We start from the raw sequence: 21,517 nt of genomic DNA, 5'->3' as shown, positions 1-21,517 counted from the left end.
AGTGAAGAAATGGTTTTCTCATCATTTAAAGTAAGGAAAGGAGAAGGGGAAACAAGGGTGGATATTTGACAGAGATATTTCATACTTCTCACAGCAGAGCAAAGGAGTAGTTAAATATTGAAGTCCTTTGACCTAAGAGATATTTGACAGAGGTATTTCATACGAGTCACAGCAGAGAAGACGAGTAGTCAAATATTGAACTCCTTTAGCCTAAGGTATATCTGACAGAAACAAACTAGTCACAGCAGAGAAGACTAGTAGTCAAATATTGAACTCCTTTAGCCTAAGGTATATCTGACAGAAACATACTAGTCACAGCAGAGAAGACGAGTAGTCAAATATTGAACTCCTTTAGCCTAAGGTATATCTGACAGAAACATACTAGTCACAGCAGAGAAGACTAGCCTTAGACTGAAAAGGTTAAACCAGCGTGTTTAATAACGGTTTTATCTGGATTTTACCATAAACGAAATCTGGGACTCACAGTGACGATTGTGTTTTAACTTACTTTGTACAACGGGGACAAAGGGAAGTAAAGTATCGACCAGAGAAGTCTAAAGCCCACTTGAGTTTTTGATGAAGGTCAAGTATGGAGCGGAGAGTTGTAAACACTTAAAAACCTGGCAAGACTACAAGAATGGTGTGATGAATGTGATTTCCCGGCAGTAGGGTCGTTAAGTGCGGCACATATAGGGAAACTAGGCATTAATTCCAATGTTATTTTATACTATTTTAATTCTGCTATTTTATATTATTTTAATTCTGCTATTTTATCTGCTATTTTATACATTTTTAATTCTGCTATTTTTATAATGGTACTTCAGACTTCTTTACATCTACACTGATTATTGTACTGTAAATGCTCTTATTCTGTCTATTGTTGTACGAATTGTTATGTTTTTGCTGTGAAGCACTTTGGGCTGCAATTCTTGTATGAAAGGTGCTATACAAAGAAAGCTTATTATTATTATTATTATTATTATTATTATTATTATTATTATTATTATTATTATTATTACAGACAGACCGATGGCCTATGGGTTCTGAGATACATTTCAAATGAGCTCAAAATCAGATCTGAATGAGAAATAAACATTTTATCAAATCTGAAAATGATGATAGGCGAGTTACCGGGGGGCTTCTGAAGATATAAAAATATGGTCCTCTCAGTGCCAGGAACTTGAATGTTGAAGCTTTACCAGCGGCGCTACCCTCGGGGCTTTCACATGCCCAGCCCATGTGAACAATCTGCAGGGAGGTAGAGGAGGACATTTACATGTTTACTATTTGATTAAAACAAATTAAAGAAATACATTTATATATATACAATAGATCTGTACTTGCTCAATCAACAGACCAGAATAGCAAAGTGTGCACAGTCAAAGAACTACAGTACAGTGTGGCATCGTTCACAGATACATTTAAAAAGATAAACTTGGGATGTTTCTCTGCTTTCCTCAGCATATTTGTACTATATGTACTGTACTGCATCTGTATATGTACTGTACTGCATCTGTATATGTACTGTACCGAATCTGTATATGCACTGTACTGCATCTGTACTATATGTACTGTACTGCATCTGTATATGTACTGTACTGCATCTGTATATGTACTGTACTGCATTTGTATATGTACTGTACTGCATCTGTACTATATGTACTGTACTGCATCTGTATATGTACTGTACTGCATCTGTATATGCACTGTACTGCATCTGTACTATATGTACTGTACTGCATCTGTATATATACTGTACTGCATCTGTATCTGTATATGTACTGCATCTGTATATGTACTGTACTGCATCTGTATATATACTGTACTGCATCTGTATATGTACTGTACTGCATCTGTATATATACTGTACTGCATCTGTATATGCACTGTACTGCATCTGTATATGTACTGTACTGCATCTGTACTATATGTACTGTACTGTATCTGTATATGTACTGTACTGCATCTGTATATGTACTGTACTGTATCTGTATATGTATATGTACTGTACTGCATCTGTATATGCACTGTACTGCATCTGTATATGTACTGTACTGCATCTGTATATGTACTGTACTGCATCTGTATATGTACTGTACTGATCTGACTATATGTACTGTACTGCATCTGTATATGTACTGTACTGCATCTGTATATGTACTGTACTGCATCTGTATATATACTGTACTGCATCTGTATATGTACTGTACTCATCTGTATATGTACTGTACTGCAAATCTGTATATTATACTGTACTGCATCTGTATATGTACTGTACTGCATCTGTATATGTACTGTACTGCATCTGTATATGTACTGTATGCATCTGTATATATAATGTACTGCATCTGTATATGTACTGTACTGCATCTGTATATGTACTGTACTGCATCTGTATATGTACTGTACTGCATCTGTATAATATGTACTGCATCTGATAATGTACTGTACTAATCGATATGTGCTGTACTGCATCTGTACTATATGTACTGTACTGCATCTGTATATGTACTGTACTGCATCTGTACTATATGTACTGTACTGCATCTGTATATGTTACTGTACTGCATCTGTACTATATGTACTGTACTGCATCTGTACTATATGTACTGTACTGCATCTGTATATGTACTGTACTGCATCTGTACTATATGCACTGTACTGCATCTGTATATGTACTGTACTGCATCTGTACTATATGCACTGTACTGCATCTGTATATGCACTGTACTGCATCTGTATATGTACTGTACTGCACTGCATCTGTATATGTACTGTACTGCATCTGTATATGTACTGTACTGCATCTGTATATGTACTGTACCGAATCTGTATATGCACTGTACTGCATCTGTACTATATGTACTGTACTGCATCTGTATATGTACTGTACTGCATCTGTATATGTACTGTACTGCATCTGTACTATATGTACTGTACTGCATCTGTATATGTACTGTACTGCATCTGTACTGTACTGCATCTGTACTATATGTACTGTACTGAATCTGTATATGTACTGTACTGCTTCTGTATATGCACTGTACTGCATCTGTATATGCACTGTACTGCATCTGTACTATATGTACTGTACTGCATCTGTATATATACTGTACTGCATCTGTATATGTACTGTACTGCATCTGTATATATACTGTACTGCATCTGTATATGTACTGTACTGCATCTGTATATGTACTGTACTGCATCTGTAAATATACTGTACTGCATCTGTATATGCACTGTACTGCATCTGTATATGTACTGTACTACATCTGTATATGTACTGTACTGCATCTGTACTATATGTACTGTACTGCATCTGTATATGTACTGTATTGCATCTGTATATGTACTGTACTGCATCTGTACTATATATACTGTACTGCATCTGTATATGTACTGTACTGCATCTGTACTATATGCACTGTACTGCATCTGTATATGCACTGTACTGCATCTGTATATGTACTGTACTGCATCTGTATATGCACTGTACTGCATCTGTATATGCACTGTACTGCATATGTACTATATGTACTGTACTGCATCTGTATATGCACTGTACTGCATCTGTATATGTACTGTACTGCATCTGTACTATATGCACTGTACTGCATCTGTATATGCACTGTACTGCATCTGTATATGTACTGTACTGCACTGCATCTGTATATGTACTGTACTGCATCTGTATATGCACTGTACTGCATCTGTATATGCACTGTACTGCATATGTACTATATGTACTGTACTGCATCTGTATATGCACTGTACTGTATCCGTATATGTACTGTACTGCATCTGTATATGTACTGTACTGCATCTGTACTATATGCACTGTACTGCATCTGTATTTGTACTGTACTGCATCTGTACTATATGCACTGTACTGCATCTGTATATGCACTGTACTGCATCTGTATATGTACTGTACTGCACTGCATCTGTATATGTACTGTACTGCATCTGTATATGTACTGTACTGCATCTGTATATGTACTGTAGTGCATCTGTATATGTACTGTACTGCATCTGTATATGCACTGTACTGCATCTGTATATGTACTGTACTGCACTGCATCTGTATATGTACTGTACTGCATCTGTATATGTACTGTACCGAATCTGTATATGCACTGTACTGCATCTGTACTATATGTACTGTACTGCATCTGTATATGTACTGTACTGCATCTGTACTATATGTACTGTACTGCATTTGTATATGTACTGTACTGCATCTGTATATGTACTGTACTGCATCTGTACTATATGTACTGTACTGCATCTGTATATGTACTGTACTGCATCTGTATATGCACTGTACTGCATCTGTATATGCACTGTACTGCATCTGTACTATATGTACGGTACTGCATCTGTATATATACTGTACTGCATCTGTATATGTACTGTACTTCATCTGTATATATACTGTACTGCATCTGTATATGTACTGTACTGCATCTGTATATATACTGTACTGCATCTGTATATGTACTGTACTACATCTGTATATGTACTATACTGCATCTGTACTATATGTACTGTACTGCATCTGTATATGTACTGTACTGCATCTGTATATGTACTGTATCTGTACTATATGTACTGTACTGCATCTGTATATGTACTGTACTGCATCTGTACTATATGCACTGTACTGCATCTGTATATGCACTGTACTGCATCTGTATATGTACTGTACTGCATCTGTATATGCACTGTACTGCATCTGTATATGTACTGTACTGCATCTGTATATGCACTGTACTGCATCTGTATATGTACTGTACTGCATCTGTACTATATGCACTGTACTGCATCTGTATATGCACTGTACTGCATCTGTATATGTACTGTACTGCATCTGTATATGTACTGTACTGCATCTGTATATGCACTGTACTGCATATGTACTATATGTACTGTACTGCATCAGTATATGCACTGTACTGCATCTGTATATGTACTGTACTGCATCTGTACTATATGCACTGTACTGCATCTGTATATGCACTGTACTGCATCTGTATATGTACTGTACTGCACTGCATCTGTATATGTACTGTACTGCATCTGTATATGCACTGTACTGCATCTGTATATGCACTGTACTGCATATGTATTATATGTACTGTACTGCATCTGTATATGCACTGTACTGTATCCGTATATGTACTGTACTGCATCTGTATATGCACTGTACTGCATCTGTATATGTACTGTACTGCATCTGTATATGTACTGTACTGCATCTGTATATGCACTGTACTGCATCTGTATATGTACTGTATTGCATCTGTATATGTACTGTACTGCATCTGTATATGCACTGTACTGCATCTGTATATGCACTGTACTGCATATGTACTATATGTACTGTACTGCATCTGTAAATGCACTGTACTGCATCTGTATATGCACTGTACTGCATCTGTATATGCACTGTACTGCATATGTATATGTACTGTACTGCATCTGTATATGTACTGTACTGCATCTGTATATGCACTGTACTGCATCTGTATATGTACTGTATTGTATCTGTATATGTACTGCATCTGTATATGCATTGTACTGCATCTGTATATGTACTGTACTGCATCTGTATATGTACTGTACTGCATCTGTATATGCACTGTACTGCATCTGTATATGTACTGTACTGCATCTGTATATGCACTGTACTGCATCTGTATATGTACTGTACTGCATCTGTATATGTACTGTACTGCATCTGTATATGCACTGTACTGCATCTGTATATGTACTGTACTGTATCTGTATATGTATATGTACTGTACTGCATCTGTATATGCACTGTACTGTATCTGTATATGTACTGTACTGCATCTGTATATGCACTGTACTGCATCTGTATATGTACTGTACTGTATCTGTATATGTACTGTAATGCATCTGTATATGTACTGTACTGCATCTGTATATGTACTGTACTGCATCTGTATATGCACTGTACTGCATCTGTATATGTACTGTATTGCATCTGTATATGTACTGTACTGCATCTGTATATGCACTGTACTGCATCTGTATATGCACTGTACTGCATATGTACTATATGTACTGTACTGCATCTGTAAATGCACTGTACTGCATCTGTATATGCACTGTACTGCATCTGTATATGCACTGTACTGCATATGTATATGTACTGTACTGCATCTGTATATGTACTGTACTGCATCTGTATATGCACTGTACTGCATCTGTATATGTACTGTATTGTATCTGTATATGTACTGCATCTGTATATGCATTGTACTGCATCTGTATATGTACTGTACTGCATCTGTATATGTACTGTACTGCATCTGTATATGCACTGTACTGCATCTGTATATGTACTGTACTGCATCTGTATATGCACTGTACTGCATCTGTATATGTACTGTACTGCATCTGTATATGCACTGTACTGCATCTGTATATGTACTGTACTGTATCTGTATATGTATATGTACTGTACTGCATCTGTATATGCACTGTACTGTATCTGTATATGTACTGTACTGCATCTGTATATGCACTGTACTGCATCTGTATATGCACTGTACTGCATCTGTATATGTACTGTATTGTATCTGTATATGTACTGCATCTGTATATGCATTGTACTGCATCTGTATATGTACTGTACTGCATCTGTATATGTACTGTACTGCATCTGTATATGCACTGTACTGCATCTGTATATGTACTGTACTGCATCTGTATATGCACTGTACTGCATCTGTATATGTACTGTACTGCATCTGTATATGTACTGTACTGCATCTGTATATGCACTGTACTGCATCTGTATATGCACTGTACTGCATCTGTATATGTACTGTACTGCATCTGTATATGCACTGTACTGCATCTGTATATGTACTGTACTGCATCTGTATATGCACTGTACTGCATCTGTATATGTACTGTATCTGTATATGTACTGTACTGCATCTGTATATGTACTGTACTGCATCTGTATATGCACTGTACTGCATCTGTATATGTACTGTACTGCATCTGTATATGTACTGTACTGTATATGTACTGTACTGCATCTGTATATGCACTGTACTGCATCTGTATATGTACTGTACTGCATCTGTATATGCACTGTACTGCATATGTATATGCACTGTACTGCATCTGTATATGTACTGTACTGCATCTGTACTGTACTGCATCTGTACTATATGTACTGTACTGCATCCGTACTATATGTACTGTACTGCATCTGTATATACACTTTACTGCATCTGTATATGCACTGTACTGCATCTGTACTATATGTACTGTACTGCATCTGTATATGTACTGTACTGCATCTGTATATGTACTGCATCTGTATATGTACTGTACTGCATCTGTATATGCACTGTACTGCATCTGTATATGTACTGTATTGCATCTGTATATGTACTGTACTGCATCTGTATATGCACTGTACTGCATATGTACTATATGTACTGTACTGCATCTGTAAATGCACTGTACTGCATCTGTATATGCACTGTACTGCATCTGTATATGCACTGTACTGCATATGTATATGTACTGTACTGCATCTGTATATGTACTGTACTGCATCTGTATATGCACTGTACTGCATCTGTATATGTACTGTATTGTATCTGTATATGTACTGCATCTGTATATGCATTGTACTGCATCTGTATATGTACTGTACTGCATCTGTATATGTACTGTACTGCATCTGTATATGCACTGTACTTCATCTGTATATGTACTGTACTGCATCTGTATATGCACTGTACTGCATCTGTATATGTACTGTACTGCATCTGTATATGTACTGTACTGCATCTGTATATGCACTGTACTGCATCTGTATATGTACTGTACTGTATCTGTATATGTATATGTACTGTACTGCATCTGTATATGCACTGTACTGTATCTGTATATGTACTGTACTGCATCTGTATATGCACTGTACTGCATCTGTATATGTACTGTACTGTATCTGTATATGTACTGTACTGTATCTGTATATGTACTGTAATGCATCTGTATATGTACTGTACTGTATCTGTATATGTACTGTACTGCATCTGTATATGCACTGTACTGCATCTGTATATGTACTGTACTGCATCTGTATATGTACTGTACTGCATCTGTATATGCACTGTACTGCATCTGTATATGCACTGTACTGCATCTGTATATGTACTGTAATGCATCTGTATATGTACTGTATCTGTATATGTACTGTACTGCATCTGTATATGCACTGTACTGCATCTGTATATGTACTGTACTGCATCTGTATATGCACTGTACTGCATCTGTATATGTACTGTACTGCATCTGTATATGTACTGTACTGTATCTGTATATGTACTGTACTGCATCTGTATATGCACTGTACTGCATCTGTATATGTACTGTACTGCATCTGTATATGCACTGTACTGCATATGTATATGCACTGTACTGCATCTGTATATGTACTGTACTGCATCTGTACTGTACTGCATCTGTACTATATGTACTGTACTGCATCTGTATATACACTTTACTGCATCTGTATATGCACTGTACTGCATCTGTACTATATGTACTGTACTGCATCTGTATATGTACTGTACTGCATCTGTACTATATGTACTGTACTGCATCTGTATATGTACTGTACTGCATCTGTATATGTACTGTACTGCATCTGTACTATATGTACTGTACTGCATCTGTATATGTACTGTACTGCATCTGTACTATATGTACTGTACTGCATCTGTATATGTACTGTACTGCATCTGTATATATACTGTACTGCATCTGTACTATATGTACTGTACTGCATCTGTATATGTACTGTACTGCATCTGTATATGCACTGTACTGCATCTGTATATGTACTGTACTGCATCTGTATATGTACTGTACTGCATCTGTACTATATGTACTGTACTGCATCTGTATATGTACTGTACTGCATCTGTATATGTACTGTACTGCATCTGTATATGTACTGTACTGCATTTGTACTATATGTACTGTACTGCATCTGTATATGTACTGTACTGCATCTGTATATGCACTGTACTGCATCTGTACTATATGTACTGTACTGCATCTGTATATGTACTGTACTGCATTTGTACTATATGTACTGTACTGCATCTGTATATGTACTGTACTGCATCTGTACTATATGTACTGTACTGCATCTGTATATGTACTGTACTGCATCTGTATATGCACTGTACTGCATCTGTATATGTACTGTACTGCATCTGTACTATATGTACTGTACTGCATCTGTATATGTACTGTACTGCATCTGTATATGTACTGTACTGCATCTGTACTATATATACCGTACTGCATCTGTATATGTACTGTACTGCATCTGTATATGCACTGTACTGCATCTGTATATGTACTGTACTGCATCTGTACTATATGTACTGTACTGCATCTGTATATGTACTGTACTGCATCTGTATATGCACTGTACTGCATCTGTACTATATGTACTGTACTGCATCTGTATATATACTGTACTGCATCTGTACTATATGTACTGTACTGCATCTGTATATGTACTGTACTGCATCTGTATATGCACTGTACTGCATCTGTATATGTACTGTACTGCATCTGTATATGTACTGTACTGCATCTGTACTATATGTACTGTACTGCATCTGTATATGTACTGTACTGCATCTGTATATGCACTGTACTGCATCTGTACTATATGTACTGTACTGCATCTGTATATGTACTGTACTGCATCTGTACTATATGTACTGTACTGCATCTGTATATGTACTGTACTGCATCTGTACTATATGTACTGTACTGCATCTGTATATGTACTGTACTGCATCTGTACTATATGTACTGTACTGCATCTGTATATGTACTGTACTGCATCTGTATATGTACTGTACTGTACTATATGTACTGTACTGCATCTGTATATGCACTGTACTGCATCTGTATATGTACTGTACTGCATCTGTACTATATGTACTGTACTGCATCTGTATATGTACTGTACTGCATCTGTATATGTACTGTACTGCATCTGTACTATATGTACTGTACTGCATCTGTATATATACTGTACTGCATCTGTACTATATGTACTGTACTGCATCTGTATATGTACTGTACTGCATCTGTATATGTACTGTACTGCATCTGTATATGTACTGTACTGCATCTGTATATGCACTGTACTGCATCTGTACTATATGTACTGTACTGCATCTGTATATGTACTGTACTGCATTTGTACTATATGTACTGTACTGCATCTGTATATGTACTGTACTGCATCTGTACTATATGTACTGTACTGCATCTGTATATGTACTGTACTGCATCTGTATATGTACTGTACTGCATCTGTACTATATGTACTGTACTGCATCTGTATATGTACTGTACTGCATCTGTACTATATGTACTGTACTGCATCTGTATATGTACTGTACTGCATCTGTATATGTACTGTACTGCATCTGTACTATATGTACTGTACTGCATCTGTATATGCACTGTACTGCATCTGTACTATATGTACTGTACTGCATCTGTATATGTACTGTACTGCATCTGTACTATATGTACTGTACTGCATCTGTATATGTACTGTACTGCATCTGTACTATATGTACTGTACTGCATCTGTATATGTACTGTACTGCATCTGTAGTATATGTACTGTACTGCATCTGTACTATATGTACTGTACTGCATCTGTATATGCACTGTACTGCATCTGTACTATATGTACTGTACTGCATCTGTATATGTACTGTACTGCATCTGTACTATATGTACTGTACTGCATCTGTATATGTACTGTACTGCATCTGTACTATATGTACTGTACTGCATCTGTATATGTACTGTACTGCATCTGTACTATATGTACTGTACTGCATCTGTATATGTACTGTACTGCATCTGTATATGTACTGTACTGTACTATATGTACTGTACTGCATCTGTATATGCACTGTACTGCATCTGTATATGTACTGTACTGCATCTGTACTATATGTACTGTACTGCATCTGTATATGTACTGTACTGCATATGTACTGTACTGCATCTGTATATGTACTGTACTGCATCTGTACTATATGTACTGTACTGCATCTGTATATATACTGTACTGCATCTGTACTATATGTACTGTACTGCATCTGTATATGTACTGTACTGCATCTGTATATGTACTGTACTGCATCTGTATATGTACTGTACTGCATCTGTATATGCACTGTACTGCATCTGTACTATATGTACTGTACTGCATCTGTATATGTACTGTACTGCATTTGTACTATATGTACTGTACTGCATCTGTATATGTACTGTACTGCATCTGTACTATATGTACTGTACTGCATCTGTATATGTACTGTACTGCATCTGTATATGTACTGTACTGCATCTGTACTATATGTACTGTACTGCATCTGTATATGTACTGTACTGCATCTGTACTATATGTACTGTACTGCATCTGTATATGCACTGTACTGCATCTGTATATGTACTGTACTGCATTTGTATATGTACTGTACTTCATCTGTATATGCACTGTACTGCATTTGTATATGTACTGTAATTTGATTGTCTGTATCTCTACCAGCACTATCAAATATAGGTGTATTTAGTTAGAACTGCTAGCAGCGATATAATGTGACTGCTGTGCAGCAAATACAGTCTGTTTCTGGTTTTATAAAGATATGTTGGACTTGTATGTCAAGTGAGGCCAGTGTGAGCATACCTGGTCATCTGAAGAGCAGTATTTGTTGATGATCTTTATCTGTGAGATAATAAAAAACAACAACAATCAGTGACATATACAGTTACAACAAACTAGTAATACATAAAGCTATCCTGACCCCTAAAACACCTTGGAATTAAATTGTTAAGATAGTCATACAATAGTCAAAACACACATCATCTATATATATTTAGCTGCTCCTTGACAAAACCTGCAGGTAAATCAAAGAAACAGTTTTACATTTTTCCGTCAAATATTCAAACATCTATGTTTCATATATTTAATTATTACATTTATAATGTAATATAATTATTTCATTTTATATTATGCACTTTATTTATATTATTTTTACATTATAATATAATATAATAAGCATTATTGCCTGGATTGCGTACCACGGTGACTCATTAATCTTCTAACAGTTGTGCCTCGATGTCTTCTGCTATTTCATCAATTCACCTCGTTATGGTGCCGACAGAGGAACCTGTGCTGCCTTTTTAACGGTGGCCTCTCCTAAAAGTTCACGGCAAATGTCCTCAGCAGCCGGCAGGATCAACTCTTCACAAATAGTAAAGGGCTTCTAGGCTTTAGCACTAAGAACGATGCTCTCAGAGCAGACACATTTGAAGTGGTGGCCTTCAATAATTGCTCTTGTCCTTCGTCTTCACGTTTTTTTCTTTCAACAAACTCCAATAGCTTGTCTTTTACTGCAGGATGCTTGGTCTCCAAGTGGCGAAGCAGTTCTGAAGGTTCCAGGGCTTCACATGTTCTACAGAGCGGGCTTGGAGCGTGTGAATCACCTGATGCCATGAATCCTTTAAATACAGCTTTCTGTTTTTTGGTAGTGTTGGAGTCTTCTGCTGACTCATCATTGGATCTTTCCCCCATTTCAAAGAAGCTCTCCAGCAACGTTTGTTTTTTACTCATTTAGCTTGTGGGCTTATAGGTGCATGAAAGAAAATGCCGTGCCCTGTACCAAATGACCCATGGCCCGGTATTGGTCTGCGGCCCGGTGGTTGGCGACCCCTGACCCTCACAATAAGTAATGCACAAATAATAACTACATCACTCTGTCCATCCCCTCAACTTGGAAAAAAGGCCTTATCATACTCGGCCCCCTCAACCTGGAACACGCTTCAGCAGGAACTTAAGCTTGATACTCCTGGGACATTTTAAACTCATTTTTAAAAATCTGGAGAAATCAGCTGTTGGTTTTTGTTTCTTGTCATTGAAAATGCGCTTTGCTTTTTCAATGACAATGTTTTTATGATGTGTTATTTGACTGTTGCCTCTGTGTTTAGTGTCCTGTAAGTCTGTAACTTGTATGGTACTGTTACCATCTGATCAGGTTCTTGAGAATGAGACCCTGTGTCTCAATGAGATGTCTTACCTGTATAAATAAAGGCTAAATTAAAATAAAATAAAATGGCTAAACATACTGTAAAACATGTTACTGAATAGAAGCTGTTCAGTCAACAGAAAGAGGATGTTACTTGTAATGTAATGTAAAAATCACCTTGAGGCTTCAAGAACATATTAAGTTAGTCTCAGAAATAATGTTTTTTTGGAGGTGATGATAAAAATGTTTTGTAAAGTAGTGCAAAACATTGTCAGACTGGATGGCCCCCTGCTGTGTCAGCATATCACACTCAGCATGACGGCTGCTCCCGTCTCGCCTCACCTCCGTTACAAAGTGAAGGTAAATTGTCACCTGAAAAAATCCTTATGTAATTAGGCACTAACAAGCTGCCCAATTATTTCTGCTTTAGTCTCTGTAAAAGAACATCAAACAGCATCAAGCAGTCCTCCACCCTGCCAGATGACAGTCATCCACATTAAGAACACATGAGGGACCCCGAGGGTGTCACAGAGCCTATTTAAAGGTTTTAGGTCATTAAAACAAAAGTTCCGCTCTCTCCCAAAGCGGGCACACAATTACATCCTGATTGGCCATTTAGCAATCACACTCCACGTCCGTAATTAGGTGATGCAGGCATGAATTAATCACTTTTTTTTCTCTCTTTTTTTAAAGGCAGCTGCGTAATCGACAAGCATGGGCATACAGTGTGTCTGCGTCCTTACCACAAACGCATCACATCATCAGTGTGATAATCAAAGTGAGAATAGGAGGAAATGGGAGAGAGAGAGAGAGAGAGAGAGAGAGAGAGAGAGAGAGAGAGAGAGAGAGAGAGAGAGAGAGAGAGAGAGAGGACTACTCTGCAGTCATTCATTAGTTATGAGAGAGGCTCTTTTTTGTCAGCAGAAGGGGAGAGGTGCCACTGTGACTCAATGAGTGCTTGACAGGAAGGGTCTATTAAAACAATGCTTCACTGTCGTCTATGTGGCTGTGAAAAAGAGGTGGTGTTACAACGGTGGGCGAAACATAATTATTACCTTTCTATGTTTTCATTATTAAGATGCTGTTATTGACTTTAAAAGACCAAACGTGGGTAAATGATCCCAACGTTGAGTTACTAGATGTTCTAACGTGTTTAAAATGATCAGAGCAGTCATGTGTTTTAATAAAGACTCATTGGTGGATCTAAGCAAGCCTCTCATGTTCAGATGGACTTACATTCTCCTGTGTCAAGTCATTGATATTTGTAGATATTGCTTGGAGCCAGTCGGTGCTTTCTGCTGCAGTGCAGAATTGAAGGATACTGGTGCTCGCTCCATCCAAGGCAAAGACTTCAAAACAGTTGGACCTGGAGGAAAATAGAGGTCAAAATCAGACAGGAGCCGTGCAGAAGATTGAAAGACATGTTGCTCGTTATTTCTTTCAGCCAGGGATGGAGAACCTTTTTACAATCAAGGGTCATTTCAATTTTTATAACATTCTTGGAGGGCCATACTGAATTATTGAGCATACTGTATCACACCAACCTCTTTCAATGGTAAGACTTGTTCATTAGTAGAACTTCTAGTTTTAAACCCTTATCCCTCAACGAGAATAGGTGGTTTGCCAGTGACTCCCAAAACGAATGTGACACAGAGAACGCGATTTGAACGGGACGTAGTCACTACGTTATGTGAGGTGTATACGTACGGAGTGTACAAATGTACATATTTGTGTGACAAAGTTTCTCCAATCACATCCTTTCTATGTAGGGTTACAACTGTTTTTAGATTCTAATTTAATGTCCCTACAAGATAAAAAGGAGAGCTCAGCTAATGGCTCCAGTTAAAGGAAAGAAGAAGCTGTGTGTGTTTAACAGTGTGGGAGTGCACATGAACGCACTGTAAGCTGTAGCTGAAGTCAAAAGCTTAAAAGGAAAAGTTCAGCATGTTGGGAAATCTGCTGATACGCTTTCTGGAAGAGAGTAAGCCGAGAAGATCGATACCACTCATGTCCTGTACGGTTAATATAAAGCTAGAGACAGTTAGTTTAGCTTAGCATAAAGACAAGATAATAGGACGACAGCTAGCCCTGATCTGCCTAAATTTAACCAAACCCACTTGGCAGCACCTCTAAAGATCACTAATTTACATATCTTAATTGTTTAATCAATACAAATACCAAAGTGTGGAAATGTCAATTAGCAGTTTTATATGGAGGAGCTTCATATTTAACAGGAGTGGTATCCATCTATTCCTCCTTACAATGTCTTTCAATTGGTTTCTGCTCTTTTTCGTCTACCTTTCTTTTTTATTGGATCATGTATGGCATATGACAGAGAGACGCTTATCAACATCGGAGGAGGAAGCGTGGTGATTGGATTAAGAGCAGCAGAGCCCAGGTCCCAACGCTGAGTGGAGGACGGAACAAAACCATGTCTCCGCAGGTATTGAATCCCAAAAATGTCAAACTACTCCTTTAACAGCAAAACTCATTACACTGAATTTAAAGTCACACAAAAAAAAAAAATATATCCTTTTTTTTCACATCACATAACATCCCCAAAAAAATACTGTGGAGAGAGCGACCCTTTAGAACCTTTGTTGTTAGAAATTAGGATGTTATTATTTTACAGCACAAGTTATTTTTTATTTGGGTAAATGTTTTGGATTCCGTCATGTCCTTGGAGCCTTTTTCTCAGAATTTCTCAGTAGATGGGGTGTTGAGGAGGTCATCCGGAGAGAGATCACACTTATCAGCCAAATGTGAAACATTTTGACTTTTCATTTCAGTGCATTTGCACGCTGCCGATACTTTTAGCCTCAGAGATTGTTATTGTCAACAGACATGGAAGCACTTAAATGTGATGTGGAGAATTTGCAACATTAGGGGACACTTGTAAAGGCTAGAAGAAATGCTGAACATTAGGTAGTGTAATGGGAGGTGGGGGGACGTTGTGGAGGTATGTGAGGAGAAGGCTGATAAACACAGAAACAACAATAAAATGCATGGAATGTGCAACATGAAGAGGGAAATCCTCAAAGACAGCTCCTAAACCAAACACACACACACACACACACACACACACACACACACACACACACACACACACACACACACACACACACACACACCAGCTCCTCGATGTTGGTTACAAAGTCAGCATTCCTAACAAATCCTCTGGTGAGGATGACTTTCAATACGCTTGTTAAAATTTTATGTTCCGCTGCACTGTACTGACCCAGCAGCTCTCCAGGGGGGATTTTCACTCGACTTAAACGTCGCTTTTTATTTTTTTTAAAACAAGGATGCACATTTTTTTCTGTGTCAGTGTTCCTGATGCAAATTAGCTTAATGCTGTGATTTGTACAACTATACACGAATAGATGTTCGGAATTCTTCTTCAAATATTCTTGAAAAACATCTCTTCTTCTCTTTCAGCGAGTACCGCAGAGGTAAAGTGAGCAACTGATGAAGTGATATTAGACACGTAACGTGCAGTATATCAGTTAGATCTCTTTGAATGAAAGCACAGCAAAGCTTAGAGAGCATGTGGTAACAGGACAATGCAAGAAGGGATAAAAGAGCAAAGAATGAAGAGCTGCAAAGGAACAGTGACACTTCAATGTCAAGAGAACACAACCCTGTCAGAAGTAGCTGCTAAAGCTTTCCACCTTCAGTGAGCAGGACTGCAATCCTCACTCAGAGAGGGATCCAAGGAGAGTGCGCTTCTTTCATACATCTGCACGGCTCCCTACGGCACTGCCTGCTGTGCTTTGCCTGCTGACTAGGCAGTAATAAATCTATTGAGACAGAGCAGAGATGTATAAACCTGGTCAACATGCAGGATGATACATGAAGAATATATAGGGGGAAGAGGGGCTTTTGGGTCCAGCTGTTAGTTATAGTACGAATGCAATGAGAGGGAAAATGTTCCATGTCTTTTTTTGTTTTCATTTTGTTTTCAGAATCATTTTTACGACAGAAATTGCTTTTGATTTCCTATCAAGAAATGCAGTTCAACTTTAAATCCATGACACTGATCAGACTAGTAAAACACACTGGCTACTACTGTCTGCAAGTGACAAGAAACCATTACATTAGCAAGTTTCCTTCCCTTTTAATTATAACCATTTGGACAGCTTAGACAAAAGGCTGAGAATACGTCACTGTCAGACCGAGGAGCTGCTCTGACACCTCGGTGTTGCCAGGAGAATGTGTGCAGAGGAGGGAAACAAGGCTTGCTCTCTGCTTTCCCACTGTCAGCGATCCATGTGGCCTTGTTTCAAGAACACGAACAAAGGAACAATTCCCCAGTTCCCCTCATGGAGCGGATTTAAATTAGGTAAAAAGAGAAAAAAACTTAAACCATTTGGGAGCATTTGTTCTCGCCAGGTTCACTAGAACATTGTAAAATCTATTCGACACAATAACAACACGGTCTGCAGTCATTAGATGAGTCCACACACACTAATAGTGGCTGCTCATGCTTCACCTACAACCTGATCACTACTTTCCACTTCCATAAATTAAAGAATTTTAAAGAAACATTTACGTTCCAGCTGTTGGCAAATGTGCTTATTGACCAACATTAGAAAAGCTTTACAGACACAATACTTACTTGCCTGATCAAGTTTTCCTAAGTATTAAATGTGATAGTATAGTAGTGCTCAGTATGGTAGGAGACAAGGTCACGTACATAGGAATCCAAGATCAAGAACTCCAAGACAAGTCCTGGTATGTGGCAGATCTCAGGGTTGAATAATGAAATGTAAAACTGTGCTCAATGACTGGAAGACGACTGGAAGGCCTTCCTTTAGGAGGGGCTCGAGTTTTTTTTAATAATGCCAGCAAAAAAACGTAATAGTGATAGTAAAGATATATTCAACAGGTGGCACAGGTTTATTAATACACTCAAGACAGAAGACAAATGAAATTGGTAATTGTATTTGATACAACGTGTTACTTGTTAGGGCTCAACACCAACCTCTAACAGTGGCTGATACCGAAACTGAAAATATAGTTCCTATTTTTAGTCGCCTCATATTTAATAATTAAGAAACGTATGTAATTATACGTCAGCTTAAAAATGAAAATGTGACATTTAAGAATAAAAGCTTTATTAAAGTAGCCGAACAAATCCCCACAGTCAAACTACTTTATTTGCTTCACCCTGTCTGTAAAACACTGTGACAAAAACACTTATGTGAAAACGTCAATAGATGTCAGTTTGAGAAAAGCATCAGTTTTGTACTTTCGTTTCTATAAACCAGATTGAGAGAAAAAATTATCAAATTGAATGCAAGAGGTTTTTTTAAATACTTAAACTAAGTCAGAAGTAAAGTTCCTTTGCCAGTTTGCTAAGCGAAAAACCTCACACTTGATCTAAAAACAGATCTAATGTTTGTACAGCAGAAGTGTATTCCCACACTGTGCTATCAGTGAGTGATGGTGACTTTGAAAATGTCCTGCATATTCCATGATTTCATATAAAAAAACTTGCAGAGTAAACTCTGATATTGACGTGCGCTCTGCCTGCAGGGCTATTTATTGACTGAGCTCTGCTATACCTGCTTCTTGTTTGGGTTTAGTGTGACTATAAGCTCCAAATCTCATCAATACATTCAATATTTCACTCTGCACTAAGTGGTCATTAAACTGTTTATTGGACCTAACAGCTGGTGCTAGTATTACAGGAGTGTTGCTTTATAAAGCCCAGAGGCAAAGAGAAAGTCCTTAATGAGGTATCTGAGTGAGGATATGTTACCTTGTGGATATTTTTTAAATGTCATATTTAAGTTATAAATGTAATGATTTTTTTATATTTTATTTTGCATTCTGGAAGATTTATATGGATCTAAATTAAATGTTAAAAATAATATTAAAGTTTCTTAAACTGTTTAGTGCTTCTTTCATGTGTTATTGTGTTAATGCAGGGGTCGGGAACCTTTTTGGCAGGGAGAGCCATAAAAGCCAAATATTTTTTTTATGTATTTCCTTGAGAGCCATATATTTAATAAATTTGAATGCAACTTTATGCATGCATTTTTTAAGAATAACACGTCTCCGAGTACTAATAGCAGTATCAGTGTTTCATTGAACACGTGCTCTTTTATTAAATAAACTAAACGCTTACGTTATTTATCTCATTTATGTGCACGTGTCAGTGTTTACCGCACGGGTGTCAAACTCAAGGCAATTATATCCGGCCCGCGAGAAAATATCATATGTCTGTCATAACTGGCCCGCCGGTTTTGGTAATTAAATCAATGCATGGCACAACCACGGGAAAATTCATTTGAGGAAGTATCTAAATGTGTGAATGAAATGAAAGTTTTTGGAAAGCAAAGGGAAACACACCACAGATCTCTGGGACGATGTGAGCTGGACTGTTTGTGCGACATAACGAAGCATCTCACTGTTAAACCTGCAGCTTCAGGGCCGTGTGATCACAGACATGTGTGATGCCGAGCTGCCTGTGGGAGACTCTGATGCAGAAGGAAACTTTGGTCACTACATGTTTCCAAACACTGACAAACATCTCCACCGCTGTGTTCCCGACAGCATTCTGCTGATGCACTGAGAGCATTTGCCGACTTTGCTGCTCAGATATTTAAATTGAACTGCTCAGCAACCCGTCTGCAGTTGACTTAAATATGTTCCATATCTTTTTGCACTTTATCCAATATGTGTATCCTGTTCAATAAATGTGGACCGTGTTTGGCCCTCGACGTAGTCCCAGTTTTTAATGTTGGCCCTCTGTGAATGAGTTTGACCCCCCCCCCCCCGGTCTACTGCTTGCTTTGCGCAGTCTCGCGACGGGAGGGCTCCGCCCCCTACACACACACACACACACGCACACACACACACACAGCGGAGGAAAGTTTTACTTTAAAATGGCTAAGTATTATTATTTATTACTTGTTAAGTTAAAAAATGTCAGCCCAAAATTGTCAGCGAGCCATATTGCGTTATCAAAAGAGCCATATATGGCTCGCGAGCCATATGTTCCCGACCCCTGTGTTAATGGCTAGTATCAGTATTGCTATTAAGGACAAAAGAGAATATTTGTTTTAATAGTTTTGTTTTATTTGACTTATTCTACACAGTTATAAATTGCACTGATTACTCAATCGGATCAACTTTTATTTTTCAATGTACCTATTTGGTTCTATTTGATGTTTGTTGGCCTATTAAATACTTATCATTATTAATGATCATTTGCTTTGAACATCCTGTATACTACATACTCCACCTGTATGTACTGCATCCTGCATATGACATACTCCACCTGTATGTACTGCATCCTGCATACTACATACTCCACCTGTAAGTACTGCATCCTGCATACTACATACTCCACCTGTAAGTACTGCATCCTGCATACTACATACTCCACCTGTATGTACTGTAGCCTGCATACTACATACTCAACCTGTATGTACTGTAGCCTGCATACTACATACTCCATCTGTATGTACTGTAGCCTGCATACTACATACTCAACCTGTATGTACTGTAGCCTGCATACTACATACTCCATCTGTATGTACTGCATCCTGCATACTACATACTCCATCTGTATGTACTGTAGCCTGCATACTACATACTCAACCTGTATGTACTGTAGCCTGCATACTACATACTCCACCTATATGTACTGCATCCTGCATACTACATACTCCATCTGTATGTACTGTAGCCTGCATACTACATACTCCACCTATATGTACTGCATCCTGCATACTACATACTCCATCTGTATGTACTGTAGCCTGCATACTACATACTCCACCTATATGTACTGCATCCTGCATACTACATACTCCACCTGTATGTACTGTAGCCTGCATACTACATACTCCATCTGTATGTACTGTAGCCTGCATACGACATACTCGACCTGTATGTACTGCAGCCTGCATACTACATACTCCATCTGTATGTACTGTAGCCTGCATACTACATACTCGACCTGTAGTACTGCATCCTGCATACTATATACTCCAACCTGTATGTACTGCATCCTGCATACTACATACTCGACCTGTATGTACTGCATCCTGCATACTATATACTCCAATCTGTATGTACTGTAGCCTGCATACTACATACTCCACCTATATGTACGCATACTTTGCAATCCTCGCCTCTACATACTCCCACTGTATGTACTGTAGCCTTGCATACTACATACTCCACCTGTATGTACTGTAGCCTGCATACTACATACTCAGACCTGTATGTACTGCAGCCTGCATACTACATACTCCATCTGTATGTACTGGAGCCTGCATACTACATACTCGACCTGTATGTACTGCATCCTGCATACTATATACTCAACCTGTGATGTACTGCATCCTGCATACTACATACTC

The 21,517-nt window shown here is 38.0% G+C and overlaps 1 protein-coding gene across 2 annotated transcripts in view; it reads right to left on the bottom strand.

Annotated features, from left to right (window-relative positions):
- sntg2 (syntrophin, gamma 2) overlaps positions 1-21,517 on the bottom strand; it is a 103,921-nt gene that overhangs the window by 34,429 nt on the left and 47,975 nt on the right. For both annotated transcript variants that reach the window (XM_029460734.1, XM_029460735.1), the window contains exons 10-12: positions 14,376-14,505; positions 11,801-11,839; positions 1,132-1,248 (exon numbers count right to left, since the gene is read on the bottom strand). In XM_029460734.1, coding sequence (XP_029316594.1) covers positions 1,132-1,248; positions 11,801-11,839; positions 14,376-14,505 — 286 coding nt within the window. The remainder of the gene's footprint in view (positions 1-1,131; positions 1,249-11,800; positions 11,840-14,375; positions 14,506-21,517) is intronic.

This window comes from Cottoperca gobio, chromosome 22 (assembly GCF_900634415.1).
Source record: "Cottoperca gobio chromosome 22, fCotGob3.1, whole genome shotgun sequence".
Lineage (NCBI taxonomy): Eukaryota > Metazoa > Chordata > Actinopteri > Perciformes > Bovichtidae > Cottoperca > Cottoperca gobio.
The sequence above is the reverse complement of the archived record's forward strand: the minus strand, read 5'-3'. Positions and strand labels throughout refer to the sequence as shown.